The 25,665-nt window shown below is 40.2% G+C and overlaps 1 protein-coding gene across 4 annotated transcripts; it reads right to left on the bottom strand.

Annotated features, from left to right (window-relative positions):
- Positions 1-1,022: 1,022 nt before the first annotated feature.
- KRAS (KRAS proto-oncogene, GTPase) lies at positions 1,023-25,665 on the bottom strand. 4 transcript variants are annotated; one of them, XM_066183758.1, is made up of 7 exons: positions 25,513-25,665; positions 24,595-24,612; positions 24,374-24,496; positions 18,759-18,937; positions 16,860-17,019; positions 10,691-10,814; positions 4,473-4,575 (listed from the first exon to the last, which is right to left on the bottom strand). In XM_066183758.1, the coding sequence occupies exons 3-6, from the start codon at positions 24,482-24,484 to the stop codon at positions 10,695-10,697; spliced, it is 570 nt and encodes a 189-aa protein (XP_066039855.1). In that variant the 5' UTR covers positions 24,485-24,496; positions 24,595-24,612; positions 25,513-25,665; the 3' UTR covers positions 4,473-4,575; positions 10,691-10,694. The 4 variants fall into 4 exon arrangements, with proteins under 4 accessions (XP_066039857.1, XP_066039855.1, XP_066039856.1 ...); XM_066183759.1 differs by lacking the exon at positions 24,595-24,612; XM_066183757.1 differs by having other exon boundaries at positions 24,374-24,612; positions 25,513-25,664.

The following is a 25,665-nucleotide window of genomic DNA, read 5'->3' as shown; positions in this document are numbered from 1 at the left end:
AACTAAAGATTCATACAGAATTTCTTAAAAGCACAACAGCAACGCCCTCATAGGCCTGAGTTACTTGCAAATCTACAGTACTGAGAATCTCAGAGAGCAGTATCCATTGTACATTTTCTATAGCATATCCACACTCACAGTCCTGAAGGAGTATGTACAAGGTATGAAATCCCCCTGGAATTCACTGAAGCACGTACCTTGGATACCTTTGCATCTTGTCAGTAGCTGAAGGGCTGAGCCTTAAGGAAGGGGGGCACCATTCCATGCTCTGTTGTCACTGCTGCTCCTCCAAATACAGCAAATGAGAGTTCACTGGCTCTGAGGGGCCATACAGAGGGAGACTTGTGGTCACTGCCCACTGCAGTCCAGGAGAGCACTGAGGGCCTCACTCAGGCCCACTCTTTATAGGGTCACAAGAGAGGTGGGTACTGTCACAGCAACTTTCCATCCTGACCACATTCCAGGTCGGTAACTTGATTTGAAATTTCAAAAGCAAAAATGCTGTTCCACTGAGGGTGTGATTCAGGCAGGCAAAGTAAGTTTCCAAGGCTGTTGGTTACAAAGCAGGAGCTCTTCAGACAGCACCAATTCCTGGGAACTCTTCCTGCAGAGCTCCAGAGGATCTCAGCCTGGGTGCTGAACGAGCATTTTTGAGATTACAGCTCACCTGAGAAGGGAGGGGGGGATGCAGCACCATCCTCACAGAATTCTAGGACAGAACTGAAAAGTGATGGCAGAATACAGTACCTGGTGATGAAAGGCACGTGCTCCAGTTTCTGCCACCACACTGATGTGAAAAACTCTTTCCACATCAACTGAGCTCTTCTGCACTTCCACCTGCCCTGAGCAGCTGCCCCTCTCAGAGACAGGGACACCAAGGGGGACAAGGATAGCAGCTCTGGGACAGGCAGCACCAGCAGAAGTACAAGAAAGAATGGAGAACAACTGCCAAGCACATGGAATTCGTGGGATTCTCTGTTACCTGAAATTCTTGCAGAGGAAAAGGAAACTGGGACAGACACTCACAATAACTATTTTTTATTACATTACAATAAATAGGAGCAGTACAGTTTGACAAAAAAAATGACAATTCCAGATCACCTCACAGCACATACTCCTAAAAACATTAAAAATTTTAAAACAAACAGTGGTCTTTTTTTTTTCCTTTTTTTTTTAACTTAATGTCAGGCATGACCAACATTCCTAGGTCACACAACCAAATTATGGAAAAACTGGATCACACTGCATATGTTCCACATCAAATAAAGCACAATGTACAAAATGTGCATGTTTCAGTTTACACTATACAAAAATAGTTAAAATACATTCCAGGTAAACATATTACATTAAGAAGTCATTCTAGTAAGAAGTTGGCACTCAAGAGGAAAAAGCAGAAGTATTTCCAACATGAAAACACAAGACAGTGGAATAAAGAAATGTTAGGAAAGATTTACCATCTATGTAGCTTTATGTAAACTTGAGACACAATGATTTGTTTTACAGTTTGATGGTCTTTGAAGGTAATAATTGTATTGCTTCATAGTCTAGACAAGAGCAGAAGATTGTGTGTGTCAGTATTTACCCATTATCCTGTTACTGTTAGAAAGCCCACACAGCAAAAAAAAAACGTAGCAAGAAATTTCAGGGCACTGAAACTGGTCAGAATAATTCCTTTTGGAGCAAACCAAGGATCCAGGTATTTAGCAGTTACATAAAGCTACTGTAAGAAGGTGTTACTCTCTGACACATGGCAGTCTGATGTGGTGACATGGGCAGTGACTCCCAGGCTGGCTCAGGAGCTGCTCTCAGGACACACAGCACCCAGGGATGTTCTGTGGAAGCATCTCAAATAGGGCAGGGCAGTGATGATGGAGCAACTCGGGCAAACTGCAATCCAGCGTGCTTCACCAAATCTCAGCAAACAGGAAGACAAAACTGCGCTACAGTGGCAAGGACAGGGTGGGGGTGGGGTTGGGGTTTTTTTCAAGTAAATAAGGGCTAATCTAAATGAATTTTGTACTAATTTAATTAGACTGGCAGCTACAGCTCACTTTTGCTGAAAAACCCCAACATTGGTTCATACATAGCTTTATAGTAGAGCTACAGAAATCCACTTTTGATGAATAAGACATTTCAGCTACAAATTCCCCTAACAGCTTTTAGTTAAATTAACATCAGAATTTTAGACCAGCCCTAATCTGACATGCAGTGTGACTCAGTTACCAAAATTAAAGTAACCTTAAGATTACTTCCATTTGCTCAAGGCTTACAGCCCACTTTTGCTACATTCTCCATGTATTATCAAGAGTGTATAAAATGTGCAAATAACTGTCTCCAACACATTTTAACCTTGGAAGCTCTGAAATATTTTGTGACATTAAGAATCTGTTCTTACTGCTTAAAGTATAAAGTTAGGTTCTCCCGTTACTGTTTTTCAGAATATTTCATAACCTACATTTCACATTGAAGCTGAGAGGGGTGGAGGGGTCTGCATTTTGGTGAAGGGTGGGAACAGGGGGCACAGGCAGGGAAAGGCCTGCTTTCTCCCAGACACAATGAAATTAAAGAACACGGAGCAATCCACACACCGTGTTCCCTGCCAGCTTCGCAGGTCCCCACCTACAATAGTCACCCTGGGATATTTTTTTGTAGAAGCAAAATAATACTTTTCACAGAAATGGTCAAAATTACACAGTGCAATTTTTACACACCTGCGTAAAATTTCCATGGAATACCTTAGATTAGGGCAATGCTGCTATTCCCTGTTCCAAATTTTCCAGTGTCCTGAACTATCCTACTTCAATGTCTTGTGTTTTATTTTTTGAGTACGCCAGAGTCACACCTTCCAGTGTCACTCTGCAGCCTGAGTTAGCTCCTGTGAAGAAGTGCACCTTCAGGGACCAAAGCTCTCCTGAAACAAACAACTCCACATTTACAGGGAGACACTAGGAACTGGAAACACTGGAACTACTGGCTCGTACTTCAGTGGATAACTAGGCTACTGCAGTACCAAAAAGTGAAAGCTCCTGCAAAAATCCTGCATTAATTCCAATCAGAAAAAGAAAAAAAAAGGGGGGGGGAGCGAAGAACAAAAATCACAAGAGAACTTAATCACAGAGAAAGACAACATTAAACTCTTGGTGTAGCTTCATGACAGTCTAGACACTGGAATGCCACTCACCAACCATTGAATCAGTACTTCACAGACATCACACAAACAACACTGACTCTGGAAATCATGTTCTATGCTGACAGATTGTGCAAATTCCACACCATTTCCATGGCATAGTGGATTTCCAAATTATTTGCATGAAGCAGCTAAATTCAACTCTTTCATTCACTCATCTGATGTTGTTAGAATTTAGAATTTCTCCCCTATTTTGCACAAAATGGGCATCTGGAAATATTTAATGCCACTCTTGGGGAAAGAAAAATGGTTTTACTCCACTATGTAATTTAGGATTGATTCTGATTTAATTCTTACAGTAAATTCTGGGTCCATGTATGAATTAACCTAAGACTTTGAATCAACTTCTCTGTTAAGGCATTCTTGTATTTCCTAGGGACGCTCAGGGTGAAATCCTGACCCTACTGAACAAAGCCACTCAAAGCTTCGACACAGAGGGATTTCACCTTGGTCTTCAGACACAAAAAGTCAGTGAAGCTTTTAAAGCAATGCATTAACAATAGCAAATCAACCTAATTAGAACTTTTACTTTTTCCATTGCCAGGTGTGCATTGTTGTCTTCTTAAAATTTTTTCTTTTTTTTTTTTTTGATTTTTTTTTTTAGAAAAAATAGAGTATTTAAGGAGTGACTGTGACAAATTGCAGTGAAATTTTTTTTTGAAAGTTTTCTTTTTACATTCATTAAAGTTGATCTGAAATGCTACAAGACTAGATGCCTAGAAGCAAAATCTACAGGAAGACTATATAAAGGCTTCTGGTCTCTCTATTGCAATCAGTCTAAAATAAAGGAAATGCTGAAATGAAAGCTTCTTTTGCTAACTTGTCCTTTTTCCCAACCAAATTTATAAACCCAAAAATTTCGAGGGGATGTTAAAATGTGTAGAGCATCATTTGTTTGCTTTGCACACAGAACAGAAGTTCACAATCAGTAAGAAAAATAGGAAGTTAGCAACTGTGCATGCACCAAAGAGTCCTAAGACAGTTCTCAGGCTTTTTGTGGGTATTTTTTGTTTGTTTTGGGTTTTTGTTGTTTTTTGTTTGTTTTTTTGTTTCTTTTTTTTTCACAGGCATTGCTAGTTCAAGAACCAACAGTCAAAGAATACTGGCACTTTAAGAAGAATGAAGTTTCCACTGCCATTTAAAACAAGCATTCAGGTAAAGCTAACAGGATCATGAAGCAGAAAGTAAAGTAATGCTAAAACAAATGCTAATAATTTAGTGTAATGTACAAAATTACTTCAGTACTTCTTAAGAATAAGGATAAATTGTATTTACATAATTATACACTTTGTCTTTGTCTTCTTTTTCTTCTTTTTACCATCTTTGCTCATCTTCTCTTTGTGTTTTCTGATTTCTCGAACTAATGTGTAGAAGGCATCATCAACACCCTGCAAAGATACAGACAGGTACAAATTAGGATCAGGTTCAGACTCACAGGTCTGCTGAGGTAGAGCCCGTGTCCCTCCCTGGCCCATGAGGGGGGTTCCATCAGCACCTTTTGCTCCCTACCTGCCATCCTTTGAACAATGAATCCTGGCTGCAGGACTAAGCCTGTTCCTCTCTGGAATTCTGAGCAGCACTGATATAATCACCTGAGGGAACTGCTTTGGTGCCAGCAGCAGCTGACACCTGCTGCGCTGTTCCTCAGCTGCTCCTAAACTGGGTTTAGGGCATCCTGCAGGTTACTCACAGGCGCCCCACAGGTGAAATTCCACTGTTGATGTGGGAAGGAAGGTAGTGAAATGTGTGCTGCCCTTGTCTCCATCTCCAAGAGCACACCTTGCCCCACCTCAAGCTAGAAAAGTATCGTATACAGAATGTGTATTTATATAATAACACCTCACAATTAGGTTGTAAGTATATATTATCATACAATCATAGAATAGCCTGGGTTGGAAGGGACATCAAAGGCCTTACAGTTCCAACACCAACACCTTCCACTATCCCAGGTTGCTCCAGCCCTCTCCAACCTGGCCTGGAACACTTCCACGGATGGAGCAGCCACAGCTTCTTTGGGCAACCTGTGCCAGCACCTCAGCACCCTCACAGGGAGGTTGTGAGGCATTATCTATATTTATGCTTTAATAACATATTTACAGCTCTGGAATATGAATTTTAATATTTGTACCAATAATTCAATACCAAAGACACCGTTATGGTTAATCCACATTTTCTGATCATTTTTAATGCACATTGGTATCATAATCACATCACAGTTTTATAAATCTTTACACATGCAAATCAGTCAAATCATTCCCATGTCCCAATGATAAGTTATTTGATAAATCATTCTATTCAACTTCTAAAGTTAAGGACACGTGAAACACATTCTCTCTGGAGCTGGATAGTCACTCAAAATCTCCACGGCTCCAAGACTTAAGCTACAGACACAAAAGCTAAAGTTTGCTCTCACTGAGTAGTTTCTCATTATTTTCCGATATTATTACAGCTGACCAAAATTAACTCTGATCTAAAGAGACCAGCATATCCAAAAGCCTGACATGGACCACTATCAAGTACAATGTTGTACAATGTACTTTGTTAAAGCTTAGTTACAGGGAACATTTTATGGTCTTGCTCTTGTGTTCCTTCAAATCCCACTAAAATACTCATGTTGTCAGTCTGCCTTTACTTTTGATAATTTGAATACAGGCAGTTATAAAATCTTTAAGATACAAATGTTCTTGATTCTTCCCTGCCTTACTCCTTTTATCTTTCCCATAAATGAGAAATGTTACTGTATCACAGCAGCCAAATGCATCACTATAGATCTGGGTCTAGAAATTCAGCCACACAAGTTTGCCCACAAGCTGCCAAAAGAAGTAACACTTTGCATTTCTTCCTCTATGCCTACAAGAACTAAGACTGAGCTCTGAAAAAAACAAAAAGCCAAAAGCCACCTAATTCATTACTGTTTCAGCCAAACTCCAAGTGGTGATGAAACTGGTGACGGACTTGACTAAAAATCCAAACAGCAGAGAAGTGTGAAATAGCTTCACTTTAAAAGCAGCACTCAGTATAAGCTAAATTTATTTAAAACCTTCAAGTTCATAAAACATTTACACACAGCTGATGTTCAAAGTCCTTGACAGTGTATCTCCCAATATTAATAGCACACTTTTGCATATTACAAGACAAACAACTTGTTCTACATTTTGAGGCATTTTTGACCAATATAAAATTGCAGAATAGCCTTATTCCTGCAAAAGGTCACGTCACTCATTAGTTTTTGGAAAATTAAAAATACTTGGTATTACTTTAGAGAGAACTAGTGTGTTTTGCTTACAGCTTCAGCATTAATGCTTAAAGAGATTATTTAGCAATGGTCAGGTAGGAATATGCTATAAAAGTAGCAACAGCTCACGATTCCACTGCAGGTCTCATTATTAAGAAGGAGGACAGCATTAAGAATCAATCACAACAGACAAAACTACAGTTTCATTCTTAAAACACAAGAACCATGTAAGAACAACCTCTGTCCAAAACTGTTCACACTGCCCTACAGAACCACCTTTCAGAATTGGCTGTCAGTTGGTCCCTTCAAATGAGACACACCTAAAAACTGCAGTTTAAGTCTTCAAAGGAGAAATCTTCCCTCATTAAACTTGTTTTAAACAAATGCTGAGAAAGTAACTTGTACAAAGTAATACCTTTAAGCACATGGCTTCCCAATCAAGGTTCATTTTTTTTTCCTACCTAGTAAGATGAGAATCGTTTAAATACAGCACATGTTGCAACACAAAATCACAGAATGGTTTGGGTTGGAAGGGATCTCAAAGATCATCTCATTCCAAGCCCCTGCTGTGGGCAGGGACACTTTTCACCAGACCAGGTTACAGAACTGACTTGGCTTTCATCTTTGCATTTACACCTTCGTAGACCAAGCCTCACTAATTATTGATTATGTTCGGTCCTGCCACAATTTGTCTTCATTTCAGGTCATTAATAGAACATGACATACAAAACTATGCTTAGACCCTTTGTGAGTTACAAGTGGAGAATGCAAGGTAAAGGGAGGTCTTCCACTTTTCAGCCTGCCCATTAAATTTTAAATGTAAGTAGTGGATACTCTGTCTCCAAAAGGTCCCTGAAGGCATCAATGCTGTGAGATCAAAGGCTGCCAACCTTTCCAGTCAGCTCTTTCAGTAGGAAGGGACTGCAGGCAGCTGACCTTCTTCCTTCTGACAATACACTTATTGTGTGCAAGCCTTTGGGGAAGTAAAGATATACTGAATGAGAGCTTTAAATCCAGGCTCAGATTAGAAACTCCCAATTCCCTGCACAGGCTCAGAACTAAACCCCAGAGCCTCACTAAAGGTGCAGCGACAGGCCTTGCTCCTGGCCCTTGTTCTTCCAAAGAGCAGAGAGAACAGAAACAGCAGAAATGATCCCACAAAACAGCCTACTCCTGGCCACAAGCTTTTGGAGCCCCATATGATCCCACGGCTGCAGAGAAATCTAGAGATGTGGCTGCAGGACCACAAGAATGCACGAGACTGGGCAACGAACCTGGCTGGCAATAACACACAATGCATAAGGAATTTGGAATTCCTTAAAATCCCGGCACCAAAAATAACCCTTAAACAAGTTCTAAATTGTAGGAGTTCTTTCTTACTTTTTTTTAATATATAATGCATATATACATACACACACACCAGTCACGAGGAACAGAAATTATTTGTACATCTCTGTAGTACTATGGAAACCATTAAATTGCAGCTCAATCAAGAACATAAGCATTTTTAAATTCAAATCTAGAACTTTTCTAATTCAGACTGCTTCCTATTAACCCAGCTCAACACAGATTACATTATCTAGATGTCTGCTCGTAGTGTGCTTTTTATTTAAAAAATCTGACACTTTCACAAAAAGAGCTCTTTTGAGGATTTCACGTGGAGTTTTAGAGATTTCTCCCTGCTAGATGAGCAAAAGATGTTCTGTCCTTTCTGCTTTACTGTGTAGCAGCCAAAGGAATGAAACTCTTGGAAAGCATCAGCAGTTCCTGGCAGTCTGGGTAGTCTAAGTTTTCAGTTTCCTTGTGGAAGACTAATATAACTTAAGAAGGCAACCCAGAGGCAGCAAGAAGATAAATAATATTCCAAGAGGGAAAAAAACACTCAGAACCATCCAACTTGATTATTCATAGAATCCTATCATTGTAATCTGTGTTACAATGAATATTTCAGAAGTCTAAAATCCCAGCTGTAAGGCTCACACCATCAGGTGCTGCTCTCCTTGGCCACCTACTACACATCAGACTGAAATAATACTTTTTTTTACTGACTGCAAAGTAATACAAGCCAGGCTGGTTTAAATATCAAGACTTCTCATTCCACTCAAACCACTACTGAACTAGAGCCATGCCATAATAATTTTGGAATAGGCTTCCTACAGTTTAACTCACTAAATACAAAGTTGCTGAAAATGCCCATCAATACCATGTAGAATTCACTCAGGAATAAAGGCAAATTATTCCTTCCCTAAGCAGACTCCTGAAGTTCTAGAGCCTTAAATCCAAGACTGTTTTCTAAACAGGGTGCAGGGAAAAAAGAAAACACAACAACAAACATCCAGAACTCAACAATATCCACTGTTGACAGAAGATTTCCCTCATGGGGTGGGGGGAAAAAAAGATGCTAAACCCACCAAAAATACTTCTCTTGGACATCACCAGAAAGAAAGTAAGAAGCTGGTAGAAAGAAAGCATGTGTTCACTGAGACATAAATAGGAACCTTACTATCTGCAAAAATGCTTCTACTGAAAACCACAATTCCCACCATCCTATTCTCATCCTCCCAACAGGAAGGAAAAGCAGACAGGACTCAGGATCTTTCACGTCCCAGTATTAAAAAAAAATAAATTCTACTTTGTGGTATGGTTCCATCAGTAACAGACCAAGTTGGCTTCCAGAAGGCTACAGGGCTTGAGCAATTTAATTTCTATTGCTCTTATCAAAAGTCATCTTGCCCAGCTTCTGTTTGTTGTTTTCTGATAGCAAGGGAAGGATAAACCAAGGTGTTTTGATGGCATCAACTTTAGTAATATCTAGATGCAAGATTAGGGAGCTTCGTGACGGAAGCTTCCAGTTTCCTGCAAAGGAAATATGTGATGAAAAGAGTATCACAAAGTGATTGAATCATATAATGAAGGTTGGAAAAGACCTCCAAGAGCATCAAGTCCAACCTCTGACTGATCAGCACCTTGTCAACTACGTCATGGCATTAAGTGCCACATCCAGTCATTTCCTGAACGTCTCCAGGAAAGTGGACTCCATCACTTTCTTTAGAAAAAAAGAATCTAAATAATTACCTCTGAGCAGTCATTCACCACTTAAAAGCTGAGACTAACAAGCCTGAGCAGATCTAGTAAAAACTGATAAGAACCAAAATTTCTTCCCCAGAAACAGAACCCCCTCACTGAGGCGGATATTCCCACACTGTGACTGTCTCTGGAGGATACAACCCAAATTCTACTACTTCTCTGCCACACACTCTGAAGTACAAACACACACCTTGAATAATGAACAGTTTTTGTTTTACACTATAGGAAATTCCACGTCCTCCTCCACTTGGACAAGTATATAAGGAGAAACAACTCACTCTCTGCACTGGTGCAAAAAGAGGTAAAGAATTAATGTGACAGGAAAATCTGCAAGGAGCTGCTCCAATGGTTTGCTCAAAAAGCACTGGAAGTGATTTAGACAAGCATTTCTTCCATACCAGTTTCTTCTGTCCTCACCTCCTCTCTTTTTTCCTACAGTGGAATATATAGATTTAAAAAAAAAAAAAAAAAAAAAGATTTCATGAGAATTTGGGTATTGGGGTTTTTTGGTGCTTTCCTCTTGGTTTTGGCTTAGTCTCCTTTCCAGTGTTCCTTTGCTGTTGCTTAACCCCCACCTCTTGTAAAGGCTCTCAAAAAAAAAGGTGAAAGCTTATTTTGTCCAAATCTGGATCACTCGTGGCATTATAGTTGACAAAAATCTCCTGGAAATGATAAGAGTAAATTTTTTAAGCTGGGGAAGAACAAGGGGAAAATAGCTTGGCGTAAGGAAGGGCTTGAGAATTAAAAAATCCTGTACATCAATCTAACACTGTTTTGCTGGATTAGGAACCTCCTACTTCAGAATCTGAGGGGCACTTGTAAGTGTTCTAATCTTCTCCCCTCAGTTCATCAGCCTGAAGCTTCAACCAATATTGACTTCAACAACATCTGCAATGTATTCCTAATAAAACTCCTTCCTCCTAATTTCTTCCCACTCAGAACTCTGCCTCCATTTCCCAGCTAGAGAACTCAATATGCAGTAAAGACTTCTTGTTAATCCATTTATCAAAAACCCCACAAAACAAAGCAAATCCATATTCAGGACACCGAAATGTGATTGGTCTTATATCTGAAATTATGTCATTGATTAGCCACAAAAAGTCTTGATTGGCGAGACACCCTCAATCAGTTTTATTTGGCAAGTGATTTGCAACACTTCTCCTGGTATATTACAAACTTACCCTGTTACATTACAAGGCATTTTTTAATTTTCACACACCCTGGAGTCTTTTCTTCTTTGCTGATTTTTTTCACTCTGTACTGTCGGATCTCTCGCACCAATGTATAAAAAGCATCCTCCACTCTCTGCATTGTAAAACACAACTCCTTAAAAATCACTTTGTTAATGACAGAGACAAACTGGGACACCCTTGGAAGGGGAAAAAACCACAACAAAACCACTGAAATTATGAGCTTTACTTGAGAAAAATATATGGAGCTTCATTTATGTATTTAAAATGCTGGGTTTGCTCGTTTGCTGCTCGATAAATACCTAATTCAACATTTATTGATTACCAATTATTGTGAATATCTATGCTTCAAGCCTTGCTTTTCCTCTGTGCATGGTAACACTGGGCCTAAAAAAGAGTAAGACTTATTTTCTTCCATTGCTGAAAATGATCCTGTTTGTGTTACTGAATCTATTCTCACATTTCTGTGAGCATGGATGTATGCAGGAGGCACAAAACCTTATTAGATTGTCAACTAGGGGGTACTTATGAACACACATAGTTAAACCATCCACTTGCAGTTTAGAGCCAAAGTGAGAACATGTTCCTGTTTGGGCAAAGAAAAGCAAGCTCCTTTATATTCTGTTCTTTAGGTAAGAAGGGGAACTTTGCAAAAATCCATGGATCAAGCAAACGAAGTATTTAAAAAGTCACTCCAGGTGACTTCCTAAGTGGTCATAAAGAAATAAAATTTTCTAAGGATACTAAATTTGGGGCAGTGTTGTTTTTAAAGCTACTAACTTTCCAAAGCAAGTGCTGTGATATTAAATTTAGGAAAAGTGCTATCTGAGCCACAGCAGCAAATGTTCATGATTAAGAGCTTTGTTACATCAACAAGACACACCTGATCTGTTCCTCTGGGCCAAACTCAGCAACCATGAGGGTCCCATAACAACAACTAAATGCAAGCAATCGGTGAAGTTCTGTTGCTCAGATTTTAATCTGCTGCAGAAATGCTCATCCCTGTGTTCCAGGGATGACACAGAGCTACATGTTTTACTCCTCTGGTCTGACATCTTACTTTTCTGCAGCTGAGCATTTAGGCCACTTGGATATGATACCACAAGCATTAAAAAAAATAAATGTATGGAGACTGAAGACATTTTCAACCAAACACAATATAAAGAGATACAGCACCAGCTCTATGTTACAATATTTCAAGATTAGTGTACCTGTGCATAAATTTAAGGATTTAGATCAATCTGTGAGGATGTTCTTATTAGAACAAGATAAAAAGTGTTTCACTGCAGCTTTTGAAGGGGAAAGCAAATCCCTCCTCTGCCTCACTATCAATCTCAGTACTTGTCTCCTCAATCAGATCAACAGCACTGTTAATTTAATACAAACTCATCATTTGAAAATAAAACCAGAACACACTGATGATTATGGTAAGCAGCACAACCACTTAAGCCCCAAAGCTTTATTACTACCAATAGACAGTCTGGGCTTTTATTTGGCAGATTTTCCATAAATTCTGTCTCCATTTCATCTTCGTATTATGCACGGAATAAAGCCAGCCAGCATTTACTGCCACAATTACTGGGTCATTTTGCATGACCTATGCCACAGGTCATCACATTGAACACTTTTAACACACTGCTGCTTATTTGAGGGTTCTTCTGAACTACAGCCTCTTCAATCTGAAGATTAAATGAATTAGATTTATTTCTTGGATTGTATTTCCCTGTATATACATAATGTGCCACCTTAGGATGTAGTAAAGTATGGACAAGTCTTACATTTCAGGTCTGACAGGTTGCAAAATGTAAAGAAAGCCACTAAAACAGGCAAAATCCAAGTAAAGCTCATACTTCCATGTTTTTCTGGAAGGAATGGAAGTTTCTTTCTGAAGTAGAAACAGCAAACATTGATCAGCTGCTATGTGCCAAAGCACAGGCTGTACAAGAATCAGTATTTTTGCAAATCTACTCTTTTGCAGCAGAAAGATGTAATTTGATTATGGAGTTTTCACATGAAAAATTAGGTAACAATTGTTGAGTCAACATTTATTGCCAACTTTCCCATCACCAGGAGGAGCTGTAATTTGCTTTAGCAATGCAGAGAGATGGAGAGACACAGAGTGAGAAAAGAAATTGCTATTACTGCCACCACCAAGAATAGACTTATGGACCTTGCTGAAAGAGATTATTCTGAAAAAAAATCTGTACAGATACATATTTGCTTATATCATTAGCACAAGGTGACATTTTAAAGAGCCGGATATCAATCCTACAAATTTAAGTAATTTTAATACCAATTTAAGACTCTCTAATACTAGTTTATTTCCTTCAATAAGCAATGACCATATATATAAAATGGGACTAACTAGATCTTTCAGCTGTCAGAGCTGGAAGCAAGAACACCCTTTGGCAGTTATTAAAAACTTCAAAATCTAAACAGGCTGAAGAGCCCAGGACCTTGACGCACTGTTTTTGAGGTGCTTTTGTTTCCTGAATGACAGCCAAACACTCCATTTAAAATATGACCATGTGCAAAGAAAGGCTGTTTCAAACACAGACCAAAGTATCCCAAACAGGAATTCTCACAAGTTCCACTTCTGTAGCACTTAAAGGAACCTAATGAAAGTTAGTCCTGACAACTCAAAAAATTGTTCTGTGCCCATCCTTTAACACTTGATCACAGCTGATCTCCTAAAAGCAACCACAACTTTCTTCCCTTTGTCCTTGGGGGAGGACTATGCTTCTCCAGAAAAGTTCTACCTTACAACAGACAAGTGACAGGAAAAAACTCAACCCCCAGTGTCAAAAGTCAGACCAAGTTAAAACTCATTGAAAACAAAGCTTTAAGATGAAACCTGTACACAAGAACTGGATTAAAAATCGCTTGGAATGATACAGCATCATGAAAGAGATATGACAAACCCCTAAATATGGTTCAAGCAAACTAAGTTATCAGTTAGCCAGAATTTTAACTGAGATGTAGGAATGAAGTTCTGTAAATACTGCCCCAGGTACTTCACCAGACCAGGCACAGGTTCTCAGCTTAGTCTGATCACAAGGCTGGCGCCTTACCCACTGTACATTAGACAGCTGAAATAACAAATACTTTTTTAACAATATTCTCCTGATTTGGGTTAACGTCTTCATTACACACTTCAGAAGTGTGTTCAAGCATATATTCCAAATGACGAGACCTCAAACTCTGGGAAACCCTTTGCTATGCTGCAATAATGCCCATTCATCTGCTTTTCCTGTGAATCCAATACCAGCAGGAAAGCAGAAATGTTCCAGGGCAAACAAAGCCCTACAGTCAAACCACACTGGGGTGGTTTGGCCTTATAGCTTTGCCCTGGAAGCCCAATGAAGAATGGTGGGTGCAGTTTTGGTGGGGATAAATCAAGTTTGTCTCTCATCGATATTATTGATAGCATTGGGAGCTACATGCTCATGTAGACAGGGAAGAACCTGAATATAAAGCTTACGTCAAACAGAGAAAAGCAAAATCAGCAATCAAAATAAACCTAAGCTATTCATCCCCTTCTCCATAAGGATTGTGAAAGGATGAGTGAATGCTCATGGCCTTACAAAGCCACCAGTACTGCCACTTGCTTACATTCAGAAACAGGACTATCACTATTTTTCACAAACTACATTATATTGATTTCAGTTAGTGGGCTAACTGAAAATATTAAGAAACTGTACCCTTATACCCAAGTTGCAGGGCCCACTAAGGCAAGGTTTCACTGATGAATTTAATGATTTGTCTGAAAATTCACAGAGGAATTTGGCTTAAAACACAATATTCTTGCTGTGAGCTGAAGTTTGCATCTTTATTCCCAGTCAGAATCCAAACACCCTAATTTCCAGAACAACTTATTTCTGTACTTCATTTCAATATTCTTCTTTTTTTTTTGTCCTTGCCCATGAATTTTTGAGAATATTAAAAACTTAGTTTAGCACTGAGACATCATCCTGCACGAGCATGCAATAACACCCTTTTTAAAAAGTGTCTTGGCAATCAAAAAAGTCTATTCTGACAACTCCCTCCCATGTCCACCTTCCCAGATTCCCAGAAACATTTCTGATTCCCTCTGAGCTCCAGCAGAACTGGGCACAGGAAAGGGCAGAGGCAGAAAAACGTTGTCTTCCAGCAGGGCATTAGTGATGATGTTTCCACACGGTGGAAGGTGAGGACAGAAATGCAAAAGAAGGTTCCTACTTCAAAAGGTTCATGGCAGACTTTCCACAGACTCCAGAAGACCACCAGCTGCATCTGTTCATACTTGGAAGTTCTCCATGAGGACAGAGAGGACCAGAGTTTTATTTATATACTGACTTTGAGACAAAGAATGAATATAACTATAGCCCATGGGCCATATGCAGCTCACAAAATGGTTTGACTCCGCTAATTTAAAATTACTTTTGAAGAAGGGGGGTGTGTGTGTATACAAGTATGTTTATGTACATGATAGTGTGACTGAAAAATCATTCTATGCACATACACACGCGTGTATATACAATCACATACACTAATATCTAGATCCTCTTGCTGTAACTAAATTCCAGTTCTTTCTCCAATGTCCTTTGTTTTTCTCAAAAATATTTTATTTACACAGCACCCTATGAAGGAATTTCATAGCACAACATGCTCTAAAGAGCACTGGGAAACAATCAGCAGCCATCCCTAGTGGTGCCAACTCTTTGAACCCAACAGGTTCTAAACAGTCTGCTGGGCATCTTTATTTTAAAATATCCCTTTTAATAGAAGTGGCTATGCAAAAGGAGTATTTCCCCAACAAAGCCTGAAGCTGTATAAGACAGACTGAACAAAGTAAAACGTAGATGCTGGTGCAGCATTTGTGTTGTTTCAAACGTTAAATGTAATTTCAGAGTTATTTTTTCACCCTCCTATCTCCATGACAGACACTAATACAGCACCTTCTAAACAAAGCCACTGTCATTATTCAATCCACTTGTATGCCCCCTTCTTCAGCACACTTGTGTGGCTCAATTTATTCTCAGTCATTCCAATTTGGCAATTCTGCTTTGTTTTTTTCTAATCTTACCTAACAGACTTTCTTTGCTGCCAGAAGTTAGCATTGCTTTCTGAAGTTTGACTAATTAGCCCAGGTTTCAACTTGTCAAAAATGTGGGTGGGTGGAGGAAACAAGCACTAATAAAATATTAATTTCTCAGATCCAGAAATGCCTTACAAGCTATGAGGAAATTCTGCCAAGTGATGTAGTTGGATCTCTACAAAAATTCTGAGCAGTTAACTCAAACTGCAACATTCTGCCCTTATTTACCTCCTGAATTCCTGATTCACAACCTGCACAAAACACTTCTGATTATGCAGAGTAGGAGCCACTCAGGCCTGATCTAGTTTGTACTGACAGTAAAATCTTTGCTCTTAAAAGAAAAACCACCAACCAGCTTTTTTCAGGACTGCTTTCTTCCAGAAGTACTGAACCAGTTCCACCTCTATCCACACAGTTTCTCTTCTCCTGAAAGCTCAGATGTGCCACTCTGTCACCTGTGTCCTCACACAGCCCATGAGAGGCACTGAAAGGACCAGTGAGCTACAATAAACCAACAGTGAGCTCTAAAGTCTTAGGGAAAGTATCATTTTACATAAACAACTAATTCAGGAATTTCAGAAATAGCCTTACGGTCAATTGCTTAGGTGTATCAAGCATGTCCCCCTAATTAGAGAATTAATCCCTCAGGGAAAAATTCCTTTGTTATTAATGAAAACACTTAAACCAGAATAAACTAATTACCTGTTTGTCTGTTTAATCCTCTTGCTGAGGGGAAAAAAAAAAAAAAAAAACCAAAAACATTTCACCTCTCTCAGCAGAAGTGGTTTTATTCTATTAAAACCTCTCACAAGGCTAAGAATGCTGCAACCACCAGACAGAGGAGAGCAACAGCAGGCCAGGTCTCACTCTGAGTCTGCCCACTTGAAGCCAATCAATCACTCATCAATAAACAACAACCAATTATAAGCAAGTTGACAGAAAGAAGAAACACCCCAAGGATTTCCAATCTGCAGAAATGCATCCACTGATATGACCAAGCAAATGTCAATGCCTGGAATAATTAACATTATGGTAATTCAGGTGAGAGCTCTGCCTTTGCATCTGGGAGATTTTGAGCTTTACCTGTCTTGTCTTTGCTGATGTTTCAATGAAAGGAATTCCATAACTTCTTGCTAAATCCTGAGCTTGTTTTGTGTCTACTGTTCTGGAAGGCAAATCACATTTGTTTCCTACTAGCACCATTGGGACATCTTCTGAGTCTTTAACTCTCTTTATTTGTTCCCTAAAAACAAAGAAAAAGAAAAGATTGCATTTAACAAGTATTAATAGTTTATATGGTAGATTTTAAAACAGTTAAAACATTAAATTAACAGAGGCAAACATCATTCTTTATGTTAATCTACTGCACATGCACTACTGGAAGCCACTAAAAAATAAATTGACCAATCCTGTCACCACCAAGTTTGGCATCTTACTAAACAAAAACCAACCAACCAAAGGCCTGACATTTACAAACTACTATAGATGTTAATGTCATTACACTGGATTTTTTGGATTTTTGGTTTTTTAAGGTTTTTTTTAACTTTTCAGCAGCTAATACCAGAATAAGCTTAACAAACTCCGGTATTAATCTTACTACCTACCTTGCATATTCAACACTCATAATACTCAATTCATTTGCCAAAACACTGCCAAAAGCTCTAGGTCTGCTGTCTTGATTTTGGTTTGGTTTTGGGGGGAGGTTGTGATTTTATTTTGCTCTTTAATTAGAGACAGCATTAAAAAATCTGCACTTAAGGGGTTTAAAACCTTGCAGCCCACTGTGGGCTGGCTTTCTACAGAGAGAAATTTGGTAACAGCTCTTTCAAGCACTAGTTAGAAAGCATCTTGAAAGATGTTAGATGTACTTGTGAAGAATCTTGTGAAAAATCATTTATTTCATTATTTTTGCCTTCCCAAATAATCTAGCAGTATGTTCTTTAATTAAAATAGACACTGTTCCCAGCTCTTTCTGATCATTCAGCTTCAAGCTTGGAAGGTCACCCACAGGTCTATCAATGCACAGAGGAAATTCCAGCACTCAACTCCCAACACTCTTTGAAATAAACTGTGAAGGTCTTCTTATGCAACTCTGCAACTCTCTTTAGAAACAAAAATTCCTCATGAAAACGTCTATGCTCCTTCTTCCCCTTACACCAACATCTTTCTTGCCTTTTTCCCTCCCTCCTCTAAACCCACAGGAAACCCATTTGTGATATTATTGTTGTTGTTGCTGCTGTTATTGTTATTTCCTAACTGTGGATAGATTAACACATGTTTGGGACTAACCTTAGGCTGATTCTGAGGAACTCAGTGATCCTTGGTGGAAATTGCACTGGCTTCTAATAGAATACCCAGAGAGAATTCAGGGTAACTGTAAGGTATCCGAGTATCTTACAGTAAGATCATCATAAATGATCTGCTATGCTAATCACCAGAGACTGCTTCTATTTCTCAATTAGTGTAGTTGACAAAGCATGAGTTGGAATTCTTAACTAATTATTTAAAAGAAGATAATATGAAGAACTGAGTAACAGGTTGGTTTTTACTATCATTTTGGAGCTCTGGTGCTTTCTGGTGCTTCTCAGGCATCAGGGCTCACACAAGTTGTTCTTCTCACAAGATTCCCCAGGTATTTCCCACTCCAACCCCAGACAAAACCAGGAACTGACATTACTGTACAATTACAACAGCTTCAGTTTTTCCATCTTAGCAAACAATTTTATCAATGGAATGAACAGAATTTAGCTTTGGGAAGTCTTGACTCAGAATACTAAGTAACAACAATTTACACCTCATAAATGAGCCAGGCGGATTTTCAGATTACCCAAAATTCCAGATAACAGATGCATAAATAAGATGCAATATTGTTAATTTTCAAATTCCCCTATTTCATGAGAGATCACTGTATTATCCAGAAGAAGAACAAGCCCCCTGTCCACCTAATACAAGAGCTGGTGGATTGTCTCTTCATATACACACCTATAATGGTGAATATCTTCAAAAGACTTTGTATTGTTTATGGCAAACACACACAGGAAGCCTTCCCCTGTTCTCATATATTGGTCCCTCATTGCACTGTATTCTTCTTGACCTGCTGTATCAAGAATATCCAAGAGACAGGTTTCTCCATCAATTACTACTTGCTTCCTGTAGGAATCCTAGGGGAAAAAAACACACCTTGGTTAACCACAAACAGGTAAGGTTTTGAACATCAGTGAATCTGGAGGTAATCAAATTATTTACTAGCAATAAGAGTAACCGAAGAGTGACTGTGCTTAAGATTGCTCAATCTACTAATTTTATTTTTTCAACTACAATTTGTCCCTCATTCTAAGCTACAAGAATGCACAAAATAATAAACCAGAAAGAACACGCAAGTAAGACAACTCCAAAAATCTTTGAAAGGAAGAAGAAAAAGCCTTCAGTATTTGGGACATGAAATCTGTTTTATACGCCTGAGCAGGTGTGTATTATGGTATCTGTTATTAAGTTATCAAAGTTGAGCTGATGTATTTGAAATTCATGCTTTTCAGCCAGGACAGCCTAACAGAGCCATATTAAAACCCTGGTGGGCTGGTTCACAGAGATGTCAGAACAAATTATCTCAATGCTATCAAATCAAAGCTTTCAGGTCACTGACTCAAGTGGCTAAAATCTGTACAAAGTCCCACCAGCTAGATTTTATTACATCCCTGTTTCGTGCCAGGCCTCTGTGAGCACACAGCTTTAGCAGTAAGGAGGTGAGCATTACATGCCCAATAACTTCTATAAACGCCTCCGTGTTTGAAATAAAGCCATGGCAATGAGCTTGGAAAAGGTGTCATCAACCAGCACCATGAATTATTCCCAGTAAGCAGCTCTTGGAACAAATAAAAGGTATGAACACAAGCTCCTGCTGATCACCTTTCAGCTTCCTTAGTCAGAGATTAACACAACATTGCTGCTGCTCTGACACCACACAGGAGTGAACCTAAGCTGCTGGGAAGGGAATTAAAGAATTAAAATTGCAATTCTAGCCAGCTGCAAGACGAATTCAGAACAACCTTTCTTCCTTTGTACCCATTTTTGGGCACAGCACACCTACTCTTAGGCACTTTCTATCCATTTGTAATTTTACAAAAGACTCTTCTTTCCTGTTGCTCATGCTAAGAAATAAGCAGGAGATAATTGTAAAAAAACCAGTATTTTAAACTAAACCAACTCTGTAATGGCACATTTACTGTTAAATGTCATCCAGGCTCACAGTATCAGGTAAAACAATACTTACTGTTCACCTTAAAGATAAAAGTTTGTCTCCAACATGATTTTGGGACTACTTATTTCACAGAAGTTCAAATTCAGTGTTCAGGTAAGAAGTGGGAAGTTACTTCAGAAATTTAAAAGCCATGTTTAAATATTGATACAGCTGAGAAACACACAAGCTCCAACGTGTTTTAAAATAAAGTTTATTATTATATCTTGCTGCTTAAAGGGAAAAAAAATTACACCCCCCTCCCAAACCTAAGGATGCATCCTCATTCCAACACTTCTATTCAATAGCAGACCCCCCAAGTCCTAGGATACCTTTATCACAGTACTGGCAGAACTTCTATCATTTTACCAGACATATTTACAAAGCTTGCATTTTCTCTTCTTGCAATTTGACTGCTAGTTCAAAAATATGAAAAGCAGTTCTTGAAAAGCCTGTACTATTCCTTTCCATCTTGAGGACTTCAAAGGGAAAGAAATTCCCCTCAACTGGGCTCTAAACAAAAGCTTTAAGTCATTTTCATCAAAGAAAATAATTTTTAAGAGGAAAGAAAATCACTTTTAAGAACTGTCTACCATGTTAGCAGTAGCAGCAAAGATACACCAGCATGAAGCACAGCACAGATACAAAAATTAATATTTTGAGGTACTAAGTTGCTTTGCCACTTCTGGGGAGAAAATTTTTTTAACTACCTAGCAAGGGGATTTGAAGCAAAAGGAAAAGGAAAAGGAAGATGTGTAAGAGAAAACTGAAGCTCATGATTTCCAGACAGGTAAAATAATAAATATTTTCATTTGGGGCCTTTTTTGCCTTCCCCCTTGCAAAACATCAAACCCGAAATCACACTTGACACTATTAAGTAAAAACAAAATGCAAGCTAGAAATAATGCAAACTAGAACATTAATTCCAGATTCCTACCCAGCATCAAATATGAAATTCCAGTTTTTTCCCAGTATACAGTATGTAACTTTTAAAAATTCCATTGATTGCTTAACCTGCTTTTATTGGTCTTTCACAAGCCATAAAAAACAGCAAGAATTATGTTAAAGGAGTAATAATTCCAGCTGCTCACAAGCACTGATAAGAAAATGCGATATGAAATCTCAGCTTTATACTAGATATGGAATTTAGCTAGGAAAAAAAAAACAACCCAGCACTTAATAAATCTCATCTAGGCAAGTAATTATTACTGCACAAAACTCCATTATACCAGAGATTTAATGCTAAAACATCACAGCTCCTGAGACTAAGCTATTACTAAATATTGGTGCTTGTTTCATGAGGGCAGAGGTCATTTAAGAACACGGACTTAAATATCGGTATTCCTAAATCAGCCGAGGGATTTGGCTAATCCAATTTCAAAACCTCTGACAAGCAGCTACGAGAGCTGCTCTTTCTCTGGGATGTTTAAAAGACGACACGTATTTAGAGCTGAAACGTCCTGAAAGTGTAAAAGAAACTCAAAAATGAAAGAAATTCAAGGGAGCACGAGTAAGATTTACTACACCTCGGCCAGCAGAGGGCACTGCCCCCAACTGCTCAGGCCAGATTTACAATGGTCGCTGCCCATTTAATTTAAAATAAAACACTTAAAATTACTCGGCTATAAATCCTTGCTCGGACATCTCCTTCAAATAAAGCACTGGACTGTGAAACACACATAAAGCATCGATATCTGAGCAACTGCAGCCACCCAAACACTCATTTTCAGTCCTCCCCCTGCCCTGCCATCTGCTGTGCTCAGATTTAAGTAATAAAACACTCAAGCAGGCCCTGAAACTTGACGTTTCCCAACCAGGTTATTTGTTGAATCATTAGATTTATTCTGCCAAAAAACTGCAGCAAAATTAACACTGTAAAGGCACCTGTGATTAAGTAATTAGTGTGTGTTTTCCTCTGCTGCACCATATTATGTCTTCGCGACATGAGAATTTCAGAAGAGTGGTGTTTCAGTCTGTCAATCAGGAAATATTTAGAATTATTCAGTAACTGCACAGTTATGAAATATACATGGATAACAAACACTAAACTATCTTCTCTATCTTACGCCAATTATTTAGCTTGATTATCTGCGGGGAAAAAGACTATTCTGCTGTATGGCAATGAAAGAAACAGCAGTAGTGACACGACTGAACTATCCTAATTATTTACCAGTCCGGGCAATTTTAAACACTCATACTGCCTAAAACCCATTCCACAGCTCTTGTTCTTTGATCAGCATCACAACTGCACCTACACAGGAAGCACCATCACCAACCTTTCTAAACCAAGCAGGATTCTGCCAAAGCATCACCTGGAGCATTCAAACCCAATTTTTATTTTTGTCTGCCACTCCAAACCACAGCTTGCCCTTGTTGGCACTGAATTACTGCTTACCCACACGTGAGCACACACAAGGCCAGTTACCAGGAGGAGGAAGATACAATTTCCGTCCTCGAGGTCTCAGAATTTACAAGATAAGAACAGGATCTAGTAGACAAGAACTTGTAGAAGGAGCAGAAATGAATGCTGCTGCATGTGACAAGCTGTGAATGCTGGCAAAACCTATTAGGTTGCTAAATAACCAGTTAATTTGGTGTCAATTCTTAAAGAACACATGGATTCTGGACCACAGCACTGAATTTGTGGCTGCCCCATCCCTGGAAATGGCCAAGGCCAGGTTGGACAGGGCTTGGAGCACCCTGGTCTACTGGAAGGTGCCCCCGCCCATGGGAACAAGATGATCTTTAAGGTCCCCTCCAACCCAAACCAGTCTATGATTCCATGAATAAAAGACACAGTTCTGGGATTTTCAGGTTCATTCCACGCAGAACTGTAGTTCCATTTTATTATTTTACATTAAAAATGTATTTAATGTCCTTCAAATCACTCAGCTGGTTGAATAGCAAAATCCCTCAAGGTGTTCCAGGAATACTGGCATTTAAGTTTCTGCGTTCCTGAATTGTTTACACAGTGACAACTTATAAGACGGAACCCGCACAGCACTTTCTGTGGTGCTCAAACACACCTCTAACCTAAGAGAAACCCAGGTAATTATGAACAGGCATCAAAAACCACTGGCCTCCAAAGGTCCTTTTGCAGGAAAAAAGTAAAATCCCATTTGGCTTGCTCCCCTCAGCAAGTTTTGTGTGATTTTAGACAGTATTTGAGGTTGCTGTTTTAAGACTTTATACCTCAGTAACTGAAAGAGCTACTCTGCTGTATGAATCAAACAGAGTTTTCTGAACAGGTCTAGCCACAAAACCTTCTGCAAGCAAGATGCTGCTTGGCCATGCAAGAGACAGACAAGAAGACACACAGGCACATGAAACAACCTCAAGTCAACACATCTCTCTTTGGGCTCAGGCCCTCACTAAATTTGTGCCACCTCGGGGCACTGGCTCCTCTGCTTGTTTCTCCCTGAAAATCACTACCTACACACTTCCCAAGCCTCCATTTTAAGCCCAGATTTAAACACTTGTGATTCCTTCACGTGAGCCTAGAAGTGCCTTGCTGGATAAACATAAAAATGAAGTCATGAGGTGCAGAGCTTCAGTACCGGGAACATAAAAACCTGGGGCAAGTTATGGTGTCATTTCTCCTTTTATAGAGTCGGAGGTTGTTAAATGCAACGACCCACAGGACATTTCAGACAACACCGGTTTTTTTTTTTTTTTTTTTTGTATTTAAAAGCCAGAGCTTGCCTGCTCACTACAAACCTTTAAACCAGCACAACTTTCAAAGCTTGAACACAATTTCAAACTTTGAGGTACTGAGCCATTTATTTCAAAGAACCCATTCCAGAAGCTATCTTACAATATTTTCTCTAGATAGGGAAACATGCACCGGTGTGCTTAAATGAAGAAAAAATAAAACAGGCTCGAATTTTTTCTTAATTCACTGTAACATTCTAGGACACATTTCTCCCTGTGTGAAACAGATCCCAGCAACAGGAGCTGAGAAAGACTGCCACACACATTTCACAATCACTAATTTTCCTCCTTATCAAAGGGAAAATGCCCCATTTAAGAGGTTGCACAAAGCTATGAAGAGTTTCACCAAGTGTTTTCAAGTGCGTTTGCAAATACTTTGTTAGAGAGATCCTAAACACACGCATCCAAACTGACCAAGGACACACGGCAATTAACACCACGCTTTTAATTGATCAAAACTGGTAATTTTTTACTGCAGCTGTTGTTCCACAGCCAAGACGAAGGAGCACAGCCATTCTGTCTCCAATGCAGACCATTATCTCTGAGCTCTTTACTATAAAGCCCTGTCCTTGTGCAAGTGCCCAAAAGCAAACAAGCACCATTATTAACTGATAATCTCCCCTCACAAAAAGCGTGAGATGAAAGTGTTTACCTCTATTGTGGGGTCATATTCATCCACAAAGTGATTCTGGATTAGCTGTATTGTCAAGGCGCTCTTGCCTACACCACCAGCTCCAACCACCACAAGTTTATACTCTGTCATTTTTTAGCAGACCTGATGACAAAGAAACCAACATTAAGCAGAGCTGGGCTCCCACTAACGAGGATGCTGCCGGTGCCTTCTCATTCAGCGTCAGGATCCTCTACTATTACCGGGAAGCAGCTCCCTCCCTGCAAGACAAGACAAAAAGGGATGAGGGAATGCTGCTCCTCAAATGTTACACACACTGGGAATGCAGAGCGGGCACTCGGCCGACAGGCAGCGGTCACACAGAGATTAAAAGAACGCGTAGTAAAAAAAAAAAAAAATTAAAAAAATTTAAAAATTAAAAAATATTTAAAAATACACTATATAAATTAAAAAGGCACCGAATTCCGGGAAAGGCCAGAAGAGTATTTCGTGCAGGGAATTAATCCGTGAAGGGATTTAGTTGCCGGCTGCTTCCTCCCGGTGCCCGCCCGGGTTTCCCGGAGCGTCCCAGCTCCCCTCGGGATGAAGCTCACAGCCGGGAACGCGCCTCCCGTGCCCGGACAGGAGACAGGGCGAGCACGGCTTCCCCAGGCGGTTTCCCCTACACAGTCCAGGGTGGGTTGTATTCATTTTTAATTGCCGGGCGAGCCGTGCCGGCGGGACCCCCGCGGCTCCGGGGCATCGCCCGCCCCGCCCCGGCTCCCTCTGCCCCCGCCAGCGCCGCGCCCGCACGGCCCCAACTTTCCGGGGTTAAGGGCTTGGGAGAAGGGGTGGGGGGGGAAAAAATAAATCCACGAGGGTTCAGGGAAGGGCGGGGGATGTCTCGGGCGAGCGTCGGGTCCCGCAGGGCGTTGGCCACCTGTCCCCTCCCGCCGGGAAGGACCGGGAATGCGGCTCCGGGGGATGCCGGCGAGAGCAGCGGGGGTGCGGGATAGGACAGGGAAAGGGGCGCGGGAGGGGGAACGGCGACGGGGGAGGAAAGGGGCGCCAGCTGCACTTCCCACCTCGAAGGGAAAGAAGGGAAGAAGGGAAGAAGGGAAGAAGGGAAGGAAGGAAGGAAGAGGGTCGCCCCGGCTCGCCGGGGTGGGGATAGGCGGTACCTGGCTGGCCGTGCCGCGGGAGCGCCCGGCACCCGCCGTGCCCGCGTCGCGTCCCTTCCTTTCCTCTCCTTTTCCTTCCCGCTCCGCGTCCCTTCCCTTCCTTTCCCGTCCCGGTGCGAAATGGCGGGGGACGGGCAGGGCTGGGCGGGCGCT

The sequence above is a fragment of the Chamaea fasciata genome, unplaced genomic scaffold, assembly GCF_029207755.1.
Source record: "Chamaea fasciata isolate MVZ Bird 193981 ecotype frontalis unplaced genomic scaffold, bChaFas1.0.hap1 SCAF_5, whole genome shotgun sequence".
Classification (NCBI taxonomy): domain Eukaryota; kingdom Metazoa; phylum Chordata; class Aves; order Passeriformes; family Sylviidae; genus Chamaea; species Chamaea fasciata.
The sequence above is the reverse complement of the archived record's forward strand: the minus strand, read 5'-3'. Positions and strand labels throughout refer to the sequence as shown.